This window comes from Megalops cyprinoides, chromosome 22 (assembly GCF_013368585.1).
Source record: "Megalops cyprinoides isolate fMegCyp1 chromosome 22, fMegCyp1.pri, whole genome shotgun sequence".
Lineage (NCBI taxonomy): Eukaryota > Metazoa > Chordata > Actinopteri > Elopiformes > Megalopidae > Megalops > Megalops cyprinoides.
Genome location: NC_050604.1, coordinates 19,791,521 through 19,807,461, shown reverse-complemented (window position 1 = coordinate 19,807,461; position 15,941 = coordinate 19,791,521). Strand labels below are relative to the sequence as shown.

The following is a 15,941-nucleotide window of genomic DNA, read 5'->3' as shown; positions in this document are numbered from 1 at the left end:
AATACCTTATTCTGATGTAAGCACTGATGCTTTGATCCTGAACTGGAACCTATGCAGATGAATTGATTATCAAATCTTTTGATCTGTATGCAAACTATGTGTGAAAGAGAAGGAGGGTTAGATAAGTCATTGTCAGTGTTTCTGATAAGCACTGATGAGTCATAGGCTTCAGACAGCCGAGGTTAACCAGGCACAGCCAGTGCAAATGAAAGGGTATTGAAACCCAGCTACAGTGCTATGGAAAAGAAAACCGTCTTTGGGAGGGCTTTCATGTTTATATCAAGATGTTTCTGAATGGAGTTATTTCCGTCCCGCACATTTCTTCACTAAGCAGTTTCTGGATCAGGAGGCACAATCACAAGCCTGACCACTTCATCCTGTTTTTGATCTCTGTCTACCCTGTTTCTCCTTTTAATTTGGCAGAGCTGAGCAGGCTAACTGTCAGAACCCGTCGAAAAGAATTTAGCCTAATCCGAAGCTACAGTTTCCCGGGCCAGTGAAAAACAGCTCTTTACCGGTGTTATTGTGGCGTGGGCACAGCACTGTAACGCTGCAGCCTCGCTGCTTGCATACTCCGTGTTGGCTGGCTCGGTGTTGCGCTGGAAGAGTCAGTCTCTGGCCGAGGGTAGGTCCGCACTGCACCCTGGTGGAGTCCCAGGATCTTCGCCACAGCCACAGTGAATCCGTGCTGATCCAGCAAATTGTTCCTTGGTTGATTTCATCTTTTGATCCAACCTGAGCCACGAGCACATTAGAGCCGAAGCTCCCTGCTCTTGCGTGAAGTGTGCGATGAGCTCTGGAGATGGAGCACAACTGATGAAGCTGGACATATTTTTATAAATGAGACTGGAGAACAAAGGCAGGCTGTGGTTTTTAAAGCAGACTGTTTGTTTATTTTCTTACAAAATCATTCCAGGCCTCTGTTTTGGAAATGGAAAATGCCTGATTTTTGGCCTGGGAGGAATGCCACTTTAAAACAAGCTCATTCCTGTGCTTAACCCATGGATATGTAATCATGACACTGAAGGGCAGTTGTTGAGTTTGTTTCTCAGTATGTGCATGTTTCTCAGCTCCTTTTCTCAGCTTTCAGCAGGAAGTTTATTAGCTTAAATAGATATATAAATGTATGTCATCTAAGATGATTGACATGGTGTATATGAACTGCCCTGCTGACGTATGACATGTCAAGAACCTTCATGGGTAATATTATGGGCAGTTATAGTTGGCTGAACAAATGCCATCAAATAGCTGTTAGGCTAACATGACCTGCTAGTTAGAACCCTGCAATAGCCCACATAAGCCTGAGTTTTACATTCTTGTAAGTCCAACCGATACCTGACTATATATATAAAATCTCATAGAAACATACTAGGTGGGGGTTAACAAGCATAATGCACGAATGACTGAGGTATGCTGACGCCTTAATGTAACCTATGTAAGTCGCTTTTGGATAAAAGCGTCTGCTAAATGAATAAATGTAAATGTAAAGATTTGTCATTGTATAATCATTTTGTTGTGAACTGTGCTTTAATGAAGTCCAGGTATAAAAGTATTCTGTGTGTTGTTGTCATAAACATGAATTTATTGTTTGCAGGAGCATAGGCTCTTCGCTCCATGTCTTTGGTGACAGTTGTGTGTTCTTTGGATTCTGTGAAAGCTTTGCAGTTCTAGCAGACTGACTAAGGACAGTATGAGTTCCAGCAAGGCTTTAGATGGTGAAATTACCTGGTTCCTCGGTGTAAATTTTCCATGGGCACTGCTAATTGGAACAAAAGAGGTCATGACCCCCCAAATCTGTCCAGGTCAAATAGACATAGGTCAAAGGTGACATTTTCTAGGTGTGGAAAATGTACAGAGAGCTGGTCGCAAGATAATGGATGCTTTCTTACCGTAACAAGCACTATGCACTAAAAGCTACAGGCTAATTTGAACTGGACAGTGTGACTATATTGAAGTTATTTATATACACAGAAATTATGTTTGCAATTATATAAGTGATTTATGAGCAAGAGATATACAGCCAAATCTTCTCTCATCTGCTCCAGAATCTTGCATTTATTGTGTCTTCCGTCTGAGAAAAACTTACGGAGTTCACCGGAATATCTAGCAAGGACAGTTTGCGGTGGATTTTTACTGTCAGACACTCACCATATGGTGTGTTATAACCCCTCACCATGGTCCTTGTTCTTCCTCATCTCGCTCGACCGCTAAGTTTCTCCCGGCAACCATGTGTGTCTGAGATTTTGGCACTCCAGGACGGGACGGAAATGAAACCAGAGCTTTGGCAGGGTCCCTCCATTGCTCTGAGGTGACTGGAATCTCTGCAAATGCTTTACCCCCCCCCCTCCTTTCCACAGTTCTGTTTACAAAAAGCCTGAGGTCACATAGTCACTCAAAGAATAGCGTCTTATTTTGGTCCTGCATTTAAAAATTGACATCAAGAAGAAGTGTTTGGCAAGATGTGTTACTTGTATGACTCCTGGACTAGAACAAGCTGTTGTAAATGTCTGCTTACCAGTGTTTTTTGTTTTTTCTAGAAATTTACTACAGGGGGTTATCAGTGGTGGAGAAGAGATTAGGGTTGGTGTGGTTCTAGTGTACAGATCTTAGGCAGTTTGGTATTTGTTTGCCAATACCTAAGGTATTTGTATGTTCTGGATCTATTTGATGGCCGCAATATGCTGTATACTGTGCATTATAAAATTAATGTAGCAATAAACGAGTAGTGAACATGATGGATCTAGCATTGAGTAACGCTCCATAGGACAGCTACTTGAGATGGTGCATGGACTGAACAAATCAATCAGTTTGATCTTTGTTTGAACTTTTTTTGTCAAGCAAACTGCAGTAGTGGAATATTTTTGAGCAAAATAGGATGTAAGTTCAATATTTTTCTGTGTGTATGAGCAGTTCAACATATGTCATTTGTTATTGGAATTTTTATATAATTTCAAGAACAGGGTAAAAGGATATGATGGTGATTATAGAGAAAGCAGACCATTTTGATGAATAATGAAGAACACAATGCTTCCTGAGGAAATGAGTAACTTTATTATAACTGATGTTTATATAGGAACAGTCTGAGCACCATATTATACCCAGTTAACTGTTAAGTATGGTTCAGGAGGTCTTGTGTCTAGATAGTAGTTATATGATTGTAGTTATATTGAGACTTTATGTGTGTGTGCATGCGTGCGTGCGTGTGTGTGTGCATGTGTGTGTGTACATACTCCTGGAATGTCAGACTTTCCTCTGACTAATGCTTACTTTGACCAGCACAGACGTCTGGCAAGTTTTCCAAAGGATGTGATTCTGAGAAAACCGAGACAGGGATGACTTAAATATATGTTACATACTTATTTACTTAGAAATTCTGATAATATCTGTATTTCAAGAATGTAAACACACTGTAAACACACTAACTCCTAGTTATACTGCCAGTGAAGATTTCAGCTAGGCCACCAGTGCTGACCACATCCAATGTAAATTGAAGTTGTAGTTCATCGCAGGAAATCAGTTATGAGTGAAGCAAATGCATGCTAAAATAATACAAACATTCAGTTGGATAGATGGCATTTCACTCTGATGAATGAATTTGTAAGCCATGTATGATACTGTGCCATGCATGTAATCTCAACAGCTACTCATAATTTATTCCATCTATAGTGCACATATGCTTTCAAAATCTCTGTAAATGAGTCAGAACAAAAGAGAAATTGCTTTCTCTGTACAATGTGTATCTCTTGTGAAATTTTAAGATCAAATGTTGCCTCATTTGCTGGTTTCAACGGACACCCAGTGTACTGGAATATCTTTTTTGGGTGCCTATGAATTATTGGGTTTTCCGGCATGTAGCTTAGTGAACGAACAGCATGGTAATTGACTGAATGCAACTCAGTCTGTTATTAATATAACACTCAGAGTCAATGGCCTTTATCTGTATGCCCTGCTGTATCACTGTATGAAGGAATACCACTTAGGATGCCTAGGGGATACCAAACCCCCTGAGCCCTGCTTGTCCCTGTCCCCTCAGCTACAAGACAAAGGATGAAGAGCTTTGCGTGGTGGCAGCAGTGGGATGTAACGGTGGCCCTGCTCCTTGCTATGTGGATTCCCTCTTGCCAGGGCCAGACAACACCCTCTCCCTCGCAGCAGAACGACAAGCTGAAGTTCCGGCTGGTGGGCTACCCCCGCAAGCACAACGAGGGGCGCGTGGAGATCTTCTACAAGGGCGAGTGGGGCACCATCTGTGATGACGACTTCTCCCTGGCGAACGCCCACGTGCTGTGCCGCCAGCTGGGCTTCGTTTCTGCCACTGGCTGGACTCACAGCGCCAAGTATGGCAAGGGGATAGGTGAGCACCGGGGCAGGGGAGGGGAGGGCTGGAGATGTGGGTGGGTATGGGGCCAGTTAAAGAATCCACGCCAGGACAGAACTGGGAATTCTGGGAAATGTAGTGCAGGACACAGATAATCAGCAAACAGACATTACATTACATTCATTTAAGACATGTATTGTATGGTGAAAGTTTTTTTTTATTAGTCTCTGAATTTATATGGATTCCTACATAGAGGGAAATGAAAGAAATCTGTGGTTTATAACAATGGTGGCCCTTTCTGGCCCTAGAAAGCCAAAGGTGTGTCTGGTTTTCATCCTACCCTTGGTCATTCTTCTCCGGGTTCTACTGTACACTGCCTCATCCCACACAATTATTTAATTGGACAGGAGTTTGAATAATGAGGTTCTGTAAAAGATGTGAGACTGTTCCTCTGAAGGACTGGCCGGTACTTAAAATGTTAGATCCGCTCTAACCCTTCTTCGGCATCCCTCTGTGACCAGGAAAGATCTGGCTGGACAATGTGCAGTGCAGTGGCAGCGAGAACAGCATTGAGTTCTGTAAGTCTCGCGGCTGGGGCAACAGTGACTGCACCCACGACGAGGACGCTGGCGTCGTCTGTAAGGATGAGAGACTGCCCGGCTTTGTGGACTCCAATGTCATCGAGGTAGGAGCACATGTAATGCATACAGTTTGTACACAGTGTAATGCAACCTTAATGGAAGTGTAGAAAAAGCTCAGTCATGCGTCAGGATCCTCCCAGTTTCCAAACCAAAGCGATGGACTGGAGTGAGTTTCCACCCTCAACTACAGTCAACACCAGTTATTGAAATATTCACAATATGCAATCAGTGATAACAGCCTCTTCTACTCAGCTATGGTAATATATATATATATTTTTTCTAACAATAAAATCTGAAATATCTTGGGATTCTTCACTCAAACTTTTCTGCATGCATTTCAATAAAGCTTGAAATGAGGGTTGTTTTCTGGTGCGGTAAAACCTTTAACCTTTGAACCAGTGCAGATCCACCTGTCGGTGCGGGGGGGGGGGGGGGGGTGGACATGTGTTCTGAATTACCTCACTCTCTAAGCTCCTTGACAGCACTCTTCTATCTGGGTCTGGATCTGGTTAAGGAGGGAAGGCGTTCAGCGGCCGACTGTCTGGCGTTGACACTCTCCCATACATTACGCTTTTTTCCTTTCCTCCATCCTCAGCAGGGCTACTGAGAAAGCCTAGTGGATATGCTCTGATTTTGCATTGATGAGGAAACTGATTTTGTTCAAAAAGTTGTTGTTTTTTCCACAGTGTAGATGCTTTATTTTAGCGCCCCAGGATCTGATGAAGTGAATCTGTAGCCAAGTAACATGGAGCACTTAATATTGTGCAATTGTAACTGAATTGTCTTCAAAAAGAGTAGTTTTAATGTTGGCAGCCTTGTTTACCACTGTAAGTGGTTCATTCACAAAGTGTTTCATTTCATCAAATGAATATAACAGCAATGTATCTGACACCGTTTTTGGAAGATCACACTAATTATGAGAACACATTATGAGAATTACATTACTGGCACACTTTCATCACACATATATGCCAGTTGCACATTGTTTTTCTGTTTTTCAGTCCTCCATAAAGGTCCATGCCAGAGAGAGCTTCAGGGGCTAGGGAAGTTTTGAGGTTTGTTGGATGATGAAAGCACTTTAGATCAGGAGCGTAATGCCACTGACCCACATTATGTTTACTTGTGCTGTAGGTCTTGGACAAGCAATATCTTGACAGGGACTTGCTGCAAAATAATCACAATTTATTTTCCAGCTGAAAGAAAGTTATTTAATCTTCATTTAGGGTGGCCAGATATATCACAGCAGACGTTATTAAGAGTCTTGAGTTTTACACAAAAGCCATTGGGATCAAGGGCAATGTTAGTTGACCGTTTGTATTTTTATTATTTATTTATTTTCACACTGAGTAAGAGATAACTTGCTGTCTGAGAAAGTTCCTCATTTCCTCAAGGCCTCAAGCCAAGGCAGTACAAATAAAGACCTCAGTGTGGGTCATCTCATTTTTAATTATCTCCTGTTACTGTGACACAGCGAGCAGCCAACAGTTAGACGTGCTTGCAGACACCACCCATCGATATCCATGCAGCAAGCCCTGCACTGTAACTGAACTCTGTCCTGGCTTTGTCTCGATGCTCTCTGGGGTATGGGGCCAAGTTGAGGTCCCGCTAAAGTCTGTCTGCTGGAGCAGCTAAAGGCATAGCTTGAAGGCTTTGTGAGGCTGTCCCTCGACAACATATGTTTGGACATCTGGGGCTTGTACTAGCATAGGATACGGCTTTCCTTTTCGTTCGTTATGGTGTCCTCTGGCCTGTGCACCAACTAAATCCTGATTTTATGTCACACGCATTCTTTGTATGTTCATCATTTCATGGACCCACCCCTGTCTTTTGGGACAGCCGCATTAACCAAGCATGCTGGGAAATCTCAGCCCACGATCGTGGAGTCCTTATTAGCGGAGAGCACAAACCCGTCCCTGTGCTTCGCAGTCCCATCCTCCTGACGGCCCAGGAGCAGCCCGCTGCAGACTTTAATCCAGGTTTTCGGAGCCGTTCCTATCGCCCTCCTCCGCTCCCCCTCAACTGGTCAGCGATCTCGCTCAAAAGCAGAGCTTTCATAAGAGACAGGGGATGGAAAAAACTGGTGGGGTGAATTCCTCCTGGCTGTGGCCTCCTCATTCCAGGGCTGCCGTAGCTGCACATGGCCGCCCCCCAGCCAACCCCCCCCCCCCCCCCCCCCCCTCCATCCTAAAGTAAAACAGCACTGAATGGATGTGGTTTATTCCAGGCAGAGTAGCGTGGGCCAGGTGTCGGACAGAGTCACGTGACGGCCTAGTGCTATGAATCAGCCTTTTGCAAGCCTCCGTGGGGTGTGTCCACTGTGGTCAGAGCTTCCACAGACTGGGGTTCCGCTCTCCCCGCTGTGTAAATAAACTTGTGTTTACACAGCATAGGGCAGGATCACACACACTCCATACATTCATCCTGTACACTGTGAGCTCTGGAGGTCTTATCACTGTTAGTTTTTTTGTACTTGGGCGATACTCAAGTCAATTCATGTAAAAATTCACTGTATGAAAACATGAAAGATGTTAACAAGAATGAAGTGGACAACCTCTTAGAAACGCACTTACTTAATCATTTGCACTACGCTTACTTTTGGTGTGTTACAAGATGTGAATTTTTTTTTTTTTTTGACCCACCCGATAATAATGATTACATTTATTTTTACATTTTAAGAGGCACGTTTATTGAGTCAAAGCCACAAACCGCAATGTGTGGTCAGTTTTTGATTTTGGAACTCAAAAGGGGTCAAAGCTTTAATTCAAACAGGCCTCTGCTCTGACATTAATTTCAGTGGTGACTGATCTCATTTTGTGGGCATGCAATGTTCCGTTGCTTTTGCAGCTCTCATTGTGCTGGGTTGTCACGATGTCTGATTATCAAATAAAATAATCAGCTTGGGAAGCTGAAGTGACTCCGCAATCTGAACTGATTCATGTATTTCGCTCTGTGGATGAAGGTGTTCTGATTGCTCCGAGGCAGTCATAGATTAACAACACACGCCAGTGTCTCTCTCCCATGACTCAGTAAAACCAGGGGATTTCACTTTCCATAAACACCTTTGCTGAACATTCAGCACTGTTGCTTTTTTCTTTAGTCAACCCTGTGCAGTGGATGGCCTACCAAAGGGGTTGTCCATGATATTGAACTGCTTTGGGGGCTCTATTGTATTAAACTGATGATGCCCTGTTTTATTTGGAGTCTAATGTGTGAGACTGACAATACCAGCTAGCTTGTACCTTATCTGGCCAGGTATTGAAACTTGGTCATGCAGTGCTTCTAATATTGTGACTCCATGTATGGCTTTCACTTATGTTGTACTCTGCCTCACTTGTAAGTCACTTTGGATAAAAGCATCTGACAAATAAATAAATGTAATGTAATGTAATGTAAATGTAATGTAGTACAACACCTCCCGCTGCACAGATGCAGGTGGAGGTGAACAGGGTGGAGGAGGTCCGACTGCGCCCGGTGGTGGCCATCGCTAAGAAGCGGATGCCTGTCACGGAGGGCATAGTGGAGGTGAAATACAAGGATGGCTGGGCCCAGGTCTGTGACCTGGGCTGGACCCCAAAAAACTCCCGCGTCATCTGTGGTATGATGGGGTTCCCCTATGAAAGGAAGGTCAACAAGAACTTCTACAAGTAAGTCACCCCTGGGGTTCTCCGGTAGAATGTAGAGGAGCATGGCTAAACACTGTCTGCAATTGTGCCTGCTGTTTGCAATGTCAGTTATTCAGCTGATGTGGGGGCTGTTTTCCCTAGTTCCTACACTTGGGGAAAGTCTCCTTTGGGTCTGTATTTTCTGTTTAGTGTTATAAATAATGTTATAATGTTATAATAATAATGTTATAATAAAACATATTAGCACAAATTGCGCCTTCCATTTATGGATCATTGCAGTTGCAATGATCACAAATGCAATTTGGAAAAATAAGAGATTGAGTTTCTTTATGCATGGTTTTTGGTGAGCAAAATATGGATGGCCCTTTTTCTGCTGTGGTGAAACATAAAATCATTTTAGTTTTAGTAGATTCTAACATGTGAATTACACTGGTTCCAGAGGTCCTAACTGCACTGGTGTACACGTTTACAAGTGAGAGAATGATAATCTCCTTCACAGCCACAGTAGCCAGCAGTATTGTGATGCATTTTAGTGTTATGTGTATTCAGTTTCACCAAGTCATGACTGTTTCTAAGCACTTTCAAGAAACATTTTATTTGTATGACAGTGGAGAAATACGCCCTTAGTTTCACATTATGAGGGGAAAAAAACCCCCAGACATAATTACACTGTTACTTTACCACAAACGACATATAAATTCAGAAAATGTCAGGGCTGACAAGGTCAAGTTTCCATGTTTTCTTGGCACTGGCAGCTAGCATTTAGAAATATTTAAGAATTAAAACAATCCCACAATAGGATTGACCGGGTCACCCATACCCTGTAGGGAGTCCTCTATCTTTGGCTTCATCTGCCCAAGCACCCAAATATGTTGCACTTATAAGGACAAAGCTGTTGTTCTTGGCCTGTAAGGAAAGGCTTGCTGGCATGTCTCTGTCCTCTGAGGGAGAGATATAGAGAGAGGGGTGCTAATAAGCTGAGAGGGGTGATGAGGGAGGTGACTTTCTGCTTCTCTGTTTTTGGGACAAGGCAGCCCTCCTCTCACTGGCAGACTCAGGTCTGTGTTCTGTGAACATCAGTTTTGATTCACACATAAATGCAGGTATTCCTTTTAACACAAGCAACTATTTTTTAAGTTAGTTTCGATGGTCACTGAAGTCACCAATCTGGTTGTAATGAGAAAAGTAGCATGGTATTTAACTGTTTAGGACGATTGCTGATCTGATTGAGGCCAGGCAGAGGTCCACCCTTCCTGGCAGATGGGTCATTTTCCACTGCCTTCTTTTTAAAATGGTGAAAGTATCAATTATATCCATTTACAAACTTCAGATTGCTGTGTTTAGGTTTTCACAGCACAATGAGGCGCATGTAATCACACAGTCCTCTAAATAAATTAGAGGGCCTCCTGTACATCTATTTCAATTTCCCTTTCTTTATCCCTGCTGAGGTAATGGCAAAAGACAGCTCCGAAACAAGAATATCCCGCTGGTTGCTCATGGACACAGAAAAACCGCAGAGCATGTTAATTAAGTTTTTGTTTAATTTAGTCATTTGAATTTTGAAAAACATACTGATTTTCCATTTTAAGTACATTTTTGAGAAGGTATCTAAATTAATTATGTCCGCAAAGCATGTCACAGCGAGGTCACAGTTTCCCAGCACGAAAACAATTTTTACAAAGTAAAGTTTTTGGCTTTTTAAATGTACAAAAAAATTGAGTATGAGTATGAGTCAAACAGTGTTGCCCCCCTGAACTCATGAAATAATCACATTGATCTAGTAGCAGCAAACATAAGCATGTCCTGGTAAAATGAGCTTTGTGATGTTCTGACGTGATTTATTCCTGTAGTGGTCTACAGCATGTAATGAGAAGCTTTACAGAGAAATATACTGTTTAAGCTGACAGAAATAATGACTGTTGAATATATACAGTGTTGCATTCTTCTACAGTACATTACACTGTGAAGAAACAGGTTTTCAGTCAATTTTAGTCACCTTATGCAAGTTATCATATCAGGTTATGAAACGCCTTTTCGTGCCTTATGCAACTCAGGGGTCTTAAGTGTTCCATGGGCCCAAATACCAGTTTTATTCATAGTCATGTGCCGCCATTTTCCCCCTTTCAATTCAATTTCAATCCAAATCTAAAAAAAAAAGAGTAATATTTGCTCTCTTCTTATCTGTCTGTTAAAAATAACAGAGGGGATTGGAGCTTGACTGTGCAGTCTGTCTCCTGTGTGTTAGTCTCTGTGTGTGTGAGGGAGCTAGAGGTCCCTCCAGTGAACTGGGGATGTTTTCCATATGGAGCGGTGGGCCTCATGCCAAAATGTGGAACTAAAGATTCTGGGCCGAAGTCTGAGAAGCTTGAAACTCGAACCTGCTGCACACTCTTACGGCTGATGGACACACACATTTCATATCAAGGCAATTTATAAGTGACCGACTTACCAGCCAATGTAATGTATTCTGGCCATAGATTAGAGCTTGATATAATTTATTGTTTGTTAAACCCAGCTGCTACTTATTTTTGTATTGATAAGGAAACCTTTGCTGTCCAGGAATGTCTTTAGTGCAGTACATAGCTGTGTCATGTTGTCAAATCTCATAACTGGTTATACAAAAAGCATTCCGTTTTCAGTGAATGAATCTGATTATCATATTTTACATGACTTTCATTGGACAGAATGGCAGACAGAGACCCAAGGCATCCTTACATATGGTTTCCTTTGACTGAATGTGGTTCTCCTGCAGTGGAATTCTGTGTTCGGAAACTCCCAGTGAGCTTAAGGTTTTTGCCAAGGTTAATAGTTGGTTAGGGCACAGCAGTGCTTCAAATGCACCCACAAGGCCGCTGTGTATGAATGGACATAACACACTAGAAGTCCAGTTACAGGCCCTCAGAGCTGCTCGTAACAGCATTACTGTTGTAATAATGTAGTAGTATGGTAGTACTACAGAGAGGAAGTACAAGGGGCTTGAATGGCTAGGCATTTGTGTGTGCAGAGGGCTCCTGTGTAGTACTGGCATGTCTTGCACACTTGACATCAGAGGAAAAGTATCAATACTGCAAGAGATGGTTATGGTGAAATAAAGAGAAAGTGTCTTATGTACCAGACATTTATAAATAAGTCTTGTGTGGGCAATTTACAGAGTGTGTGCTTGGTTTGTCTGCCTTGTACTTGCCTCTAGGGTTCGTTTTTTAACGCGTATTGGTTTTTCCAGAAACTTCTAAATTAATTTCACGCTTCAGTTAGATATAGTAGTTAAACAGAATGTAAATGACAAAATCGCTCTGTTAGCTTTTCCAGCATTATTGCATTCTTTATTGACTTACACACCTTTTTACTTCAAGTGAAAAAGTTGTGTAGATTTAAAAAAAAGCTGACTCAGACATTCATGCGGTATTGATTTTCACTGATCTTACGCAATAATGATTCAGTTGAATGACACCCAAACAGTCAGGGCTCACAGAGAGCAAAGAATGCCCCTCCTTTGTCCCAAGGCTGTGCTGGGGCACATGGAAGGGTTCCAGGTTGTGACGGACACTGCCGTATGGTTTTATGCTAAAGCAACTGTTTGCCCTCCGCAGCAGACATGGTTATTTGTCATGTCTGTGGGGGCTGAATGACATTAGCCGGTCTGGTGAGCTCCAAAGGGCAGACCTGAACGCAGGTCCTTCATCCTCTCATTCACGGCCAGATGGACAGGACCGTCAGGCCTCAGCGTGAGGCGTTGCTCTGATGTTTCAGAGAGAGAAGGACGCTCTTGTATTTTAGCCACAGGCACGTTAACAAAGTCTATGTAATCACCAGGACTGGTGCTGAATGGCTCCCTATGTCACAGGCTCATGAGATTTTCTCTGAAGTGAGGTGGCCTCCCTGTTGAAGGACATTAGTTCTGATGTGAATCCCTTAGTTGTTACTACAGTGTAAAAGCTGCTTTCCACAGCAATGTGTGTGTTAGTTGCATAAGCCACCATTAATATTTGGTTTGGTTTTGCTTGGAATAGCTGTTCTTCTCTGTGGCCTGTACAGATCAGGTGGCCGGTTCACTTGCATCTCACAGTTGGTGGTTAAATACAAGTAGGCTCCTGCATGAAGAACATAATAAAATAAGAATATCAGGAAATATTCTTATGAAAATATACTATATACTTCAGAAATAGAAGGAGTGAAAGTATGTTATTAAATTATAACAAACCCTTTGAAGAACAAGCGACAATCAAAAGGTGGACAGGTGACCTGTGTGGCTATTCATTCTTTCTGTGTTTACCCAGAATGTAAGCATGTGACATGTTAAGGCAGGTTGTCTCACCTCACCCTAACAAACACTGACCGGGCAAACACTGATCCGGAAATTCTCATTCATCAACATCTTCACACTGTGTCATCAGTAACATGAGTCACAGAGCTGGGTTGCACTGACATCAATCATTTCGATTCAGATTTTTTACCAATCACATTTCACAGCTCTTACCAGTGACTGAATATTCATCTGACTGAAAGGAAGAGGTTTAACTTTTAATTCACTACTAGTTTTGAAAATTGCCAAGACTTTTCTTTCCTGATAGTTTTTTTCAGTGCTATATACTTCATTAGACAATCTGTATTCCATGCCAAGTGAACAGAAGTAGTTAAATATAATTAAAGGCGATTCAAATCCTCACAAAATCTAATAAAATCAGCACTCATGGCAAAATAAGTTTGAAGCGGTGCCTAAATGAATATTTTCCAGTCTGTATTATTGTTACTATATCAGTAGTAATGATGCTGCCACTGTAATGCAGTTTAATGTATTTTAGTGATGGGGTGAGGTCATCTCATTTGGTAATCTCAAACAGATGAAAATTAAAGAGCTGGATCATTACATGTTCCGAGACAGCCAAATTACCCTGGCTGTCAGTTAGTCATTGTGGAAACTTCACCACAAGGCAGCACACATAGTTCTAATCAGTGGATGTGGCATCGTGCAGGGTGGTGACAGTTTCTAATTCTGATTGGTGGATATGGTGTCATCACAGGTTGTGACAATTTGTAATAATCCTAATCAGTGGATTTGGTTTTGCTGATGGATGTGATGTGATAGGTTGTGACAGGTTGTGATAGGTTGTAACAGTCTTGATCAGTGGATGTGGTGCTGTAACAGTTGTTGAAATCCACCCTTTCAGACCTTGGCAGGGGTTTCTTCTTGTTTTTGCCAGTTGCTTCACACATAGTATTTTGCTCAAGGGTATGACCACTGTGTCCCACCCAGGCACACATTCCCAAGACACTGCTTCAGTGTGCTGCTCCCTATGTAGGCGCTTAATATCCATGGAAACACTATTCTCTTGGTTATATGTTAATGCAGAGTTCACAGGTTACAGTTAAATAACTCACTGAGTGAAGAATGAAATCACTCCTTCATCCTGCCAAACAAAGCAGGCAGATATTTACCCCAGTGGCCTTGCCGCAAATGAGACTCTCTGATTACTCAGAGATTTGAAATAAACGACTGATCAAACGTTGCTGTCGGGTGTCTTTGTAGTGTTGCTATGTCGTGAATGAATAAGATAAGTAGCTGAGATTTGTGAGTCTCGGGAGGATTCCACAGCGAGGCTGCGGACTTGCACGTGCAGACTGCAGGATTCCACACTCAGACTGTGCAGGCTTCCACATACAAACTACAGGATTTCACATGTAGCCTGCAGGGTTCTACAGGTAGAATGTGGGATTCCACATGTAGATCTGATTTGGCCCCAGTTAAAGCTTTCCAATTTGGCCCTGAGTTAAGGTGTATACTTGTCCCTGGTTAAAAGTATAACCTTGTCCCTGGCCAAGGGTCTCATTTAGCCCTGGCTGAAGTAGCAGACCTGTTCTGAGGGTTTGCACTCTCTAATTCTGTTCCCGAAGCTCCACTTCTCTGCTTCACTGCTTTTCAAAAACAAATTTTGGCCGCGGAAGGAGGTTGTGGCCAGTGCAAGAAAGATGAATCCTTGTGCCAGGAAAGTATATATGGAGCTCGCTGGAAAGAAATGCAGGAACTGTGGTGCCTAATTTTGGGTACAGATTTAAAACAAAATTGTGCTTGAAGAATGCGAGTGCGAATCCATGGGCTGGTGGCTTGAGTATGACAAAGTGACAAGGTGGCGCCACTTCTGCAGCAGAGCTGTTGTATTCCCTGACGTGACCCACTCGGTAAAAGTGATACACCGCAGAGCACTGCGGGGCTTCTGGTCTGAGCGCGGCTTCTCTAAGTCTCGTGCCACCGCTTCACACCAGCGCGAGGGGAAAGAGTCTGTTTTCTCTCAGTTGTTTGTGAAGATCCCGGCAGTCTGGTGTTGGGCATGTCTCCAGGGCTCTCTCACTGTTCAGACTGGCGACAGGCAGAGGTTATGTAGTCTCTGGCAGGAAAAAGCGGAATGCAGACTCAGACTCAGTGTTCATTCAGACTGGACCAAGGAACTCATCCTCGAGCATCTACGTGTAACAGCGATCAGTCCCTGTCAAAAGGGCCTGTCATGTACATATGAAATTAAAAAAATCTACTTTATTAATAAGAATTGTGTCATGTATCACACACACACACACACACACACACACACACACATATATATAAACTCTAAAACTCTAACTCTATAAACTCTATATAGACACACAAGGATATATGGCATTTACCCCTTTACTTTCACAGCATCATAGTTTATGTCATGCAATCTGAACAAGTGTATGATTTCATTTGAATGGCCGATATTGTTTATGCATATCCCTGTTATACTTGACTTGCACCTGAATTCAGAATTTCCATATAACACATCTGATTGACTGTTAAGTGCTTCCTCTCACTCAGCACTGTCGTATCTAATTACGTTCATGGTTTCACTAGTTTTGTTCAACAGGTCAGCAGATGATTTGGTGAAGCTTATCAGTGCCTTCAGCTGAATGATAGGATTGATGATTCCACATTACAGTAGACAAATCAAGTCCCATATGTGGGTACACAGTGTACGTACTGTCAGTATGGGTTTTCCTGATATTATGCAGATAGATCTCAAAACTTGTTTATGGAAGTTTATGAAAGACAAATCTGACTCTTTCTTCTTGGCTGTGATATCAGCTGAAACAGCTGCTTTACTGAATGTCTAGACCTTGGAGAACAAAGAGTGATTGATTCCAGACATGGTTATAAAAGACAGAAACTGCCGACATCACCTCGTCACCTTGCCTTGATCTGCTGGAAGGATGCATCTCCTAAGCCTCTATATCCAGACAGTTGAAATATAGGCTTGACAGATTACATACGGTTGGAAATTAAGTCCCTCAGCCAAAACTGTAGGGGTCACCTCCAAGTCACGTTTCATTAGTTCAGTTTTTATACCT

At 42.5% G+C, this 15,941-nt stretch overlaps 1 protein-coding gene across 2 annotated transcripts in view; it reads left to right on the top strand.

Moving 5' to 3' along the window:
• The window catches only part of LOC118769808 (lysyl oxidase homolog 3B-like), a 37,941-nt gene that overhangs the window by 1,863 nt on the left and 20,137 nt on the right, over positions 1 to 15,941 (top strand). For both annotated transcript variants that reach the window (XM_036517134.1, XM_036517135.1), the window contains exons 2-4: positions 4,034 to 4,354; positions 4,840 to 5,003; positions 8,386 to 8,603. In XM_036517134.1, coding sequence (XP_036373027.1) covers positions 4,048 to 4,354; positions 4,840 to 5,003; positions 8,386 to 8,603 — 689 coding nt within the window. In that variant the 5' untranslated portion in view covers positions 4,034 to 4,047. The remainder of the gene's footprint in view (positions 1 to 4,033; positions 4,355 to 4,839; positions 5,004 to 8,385; positions 8,604 to 15,941) is intronic.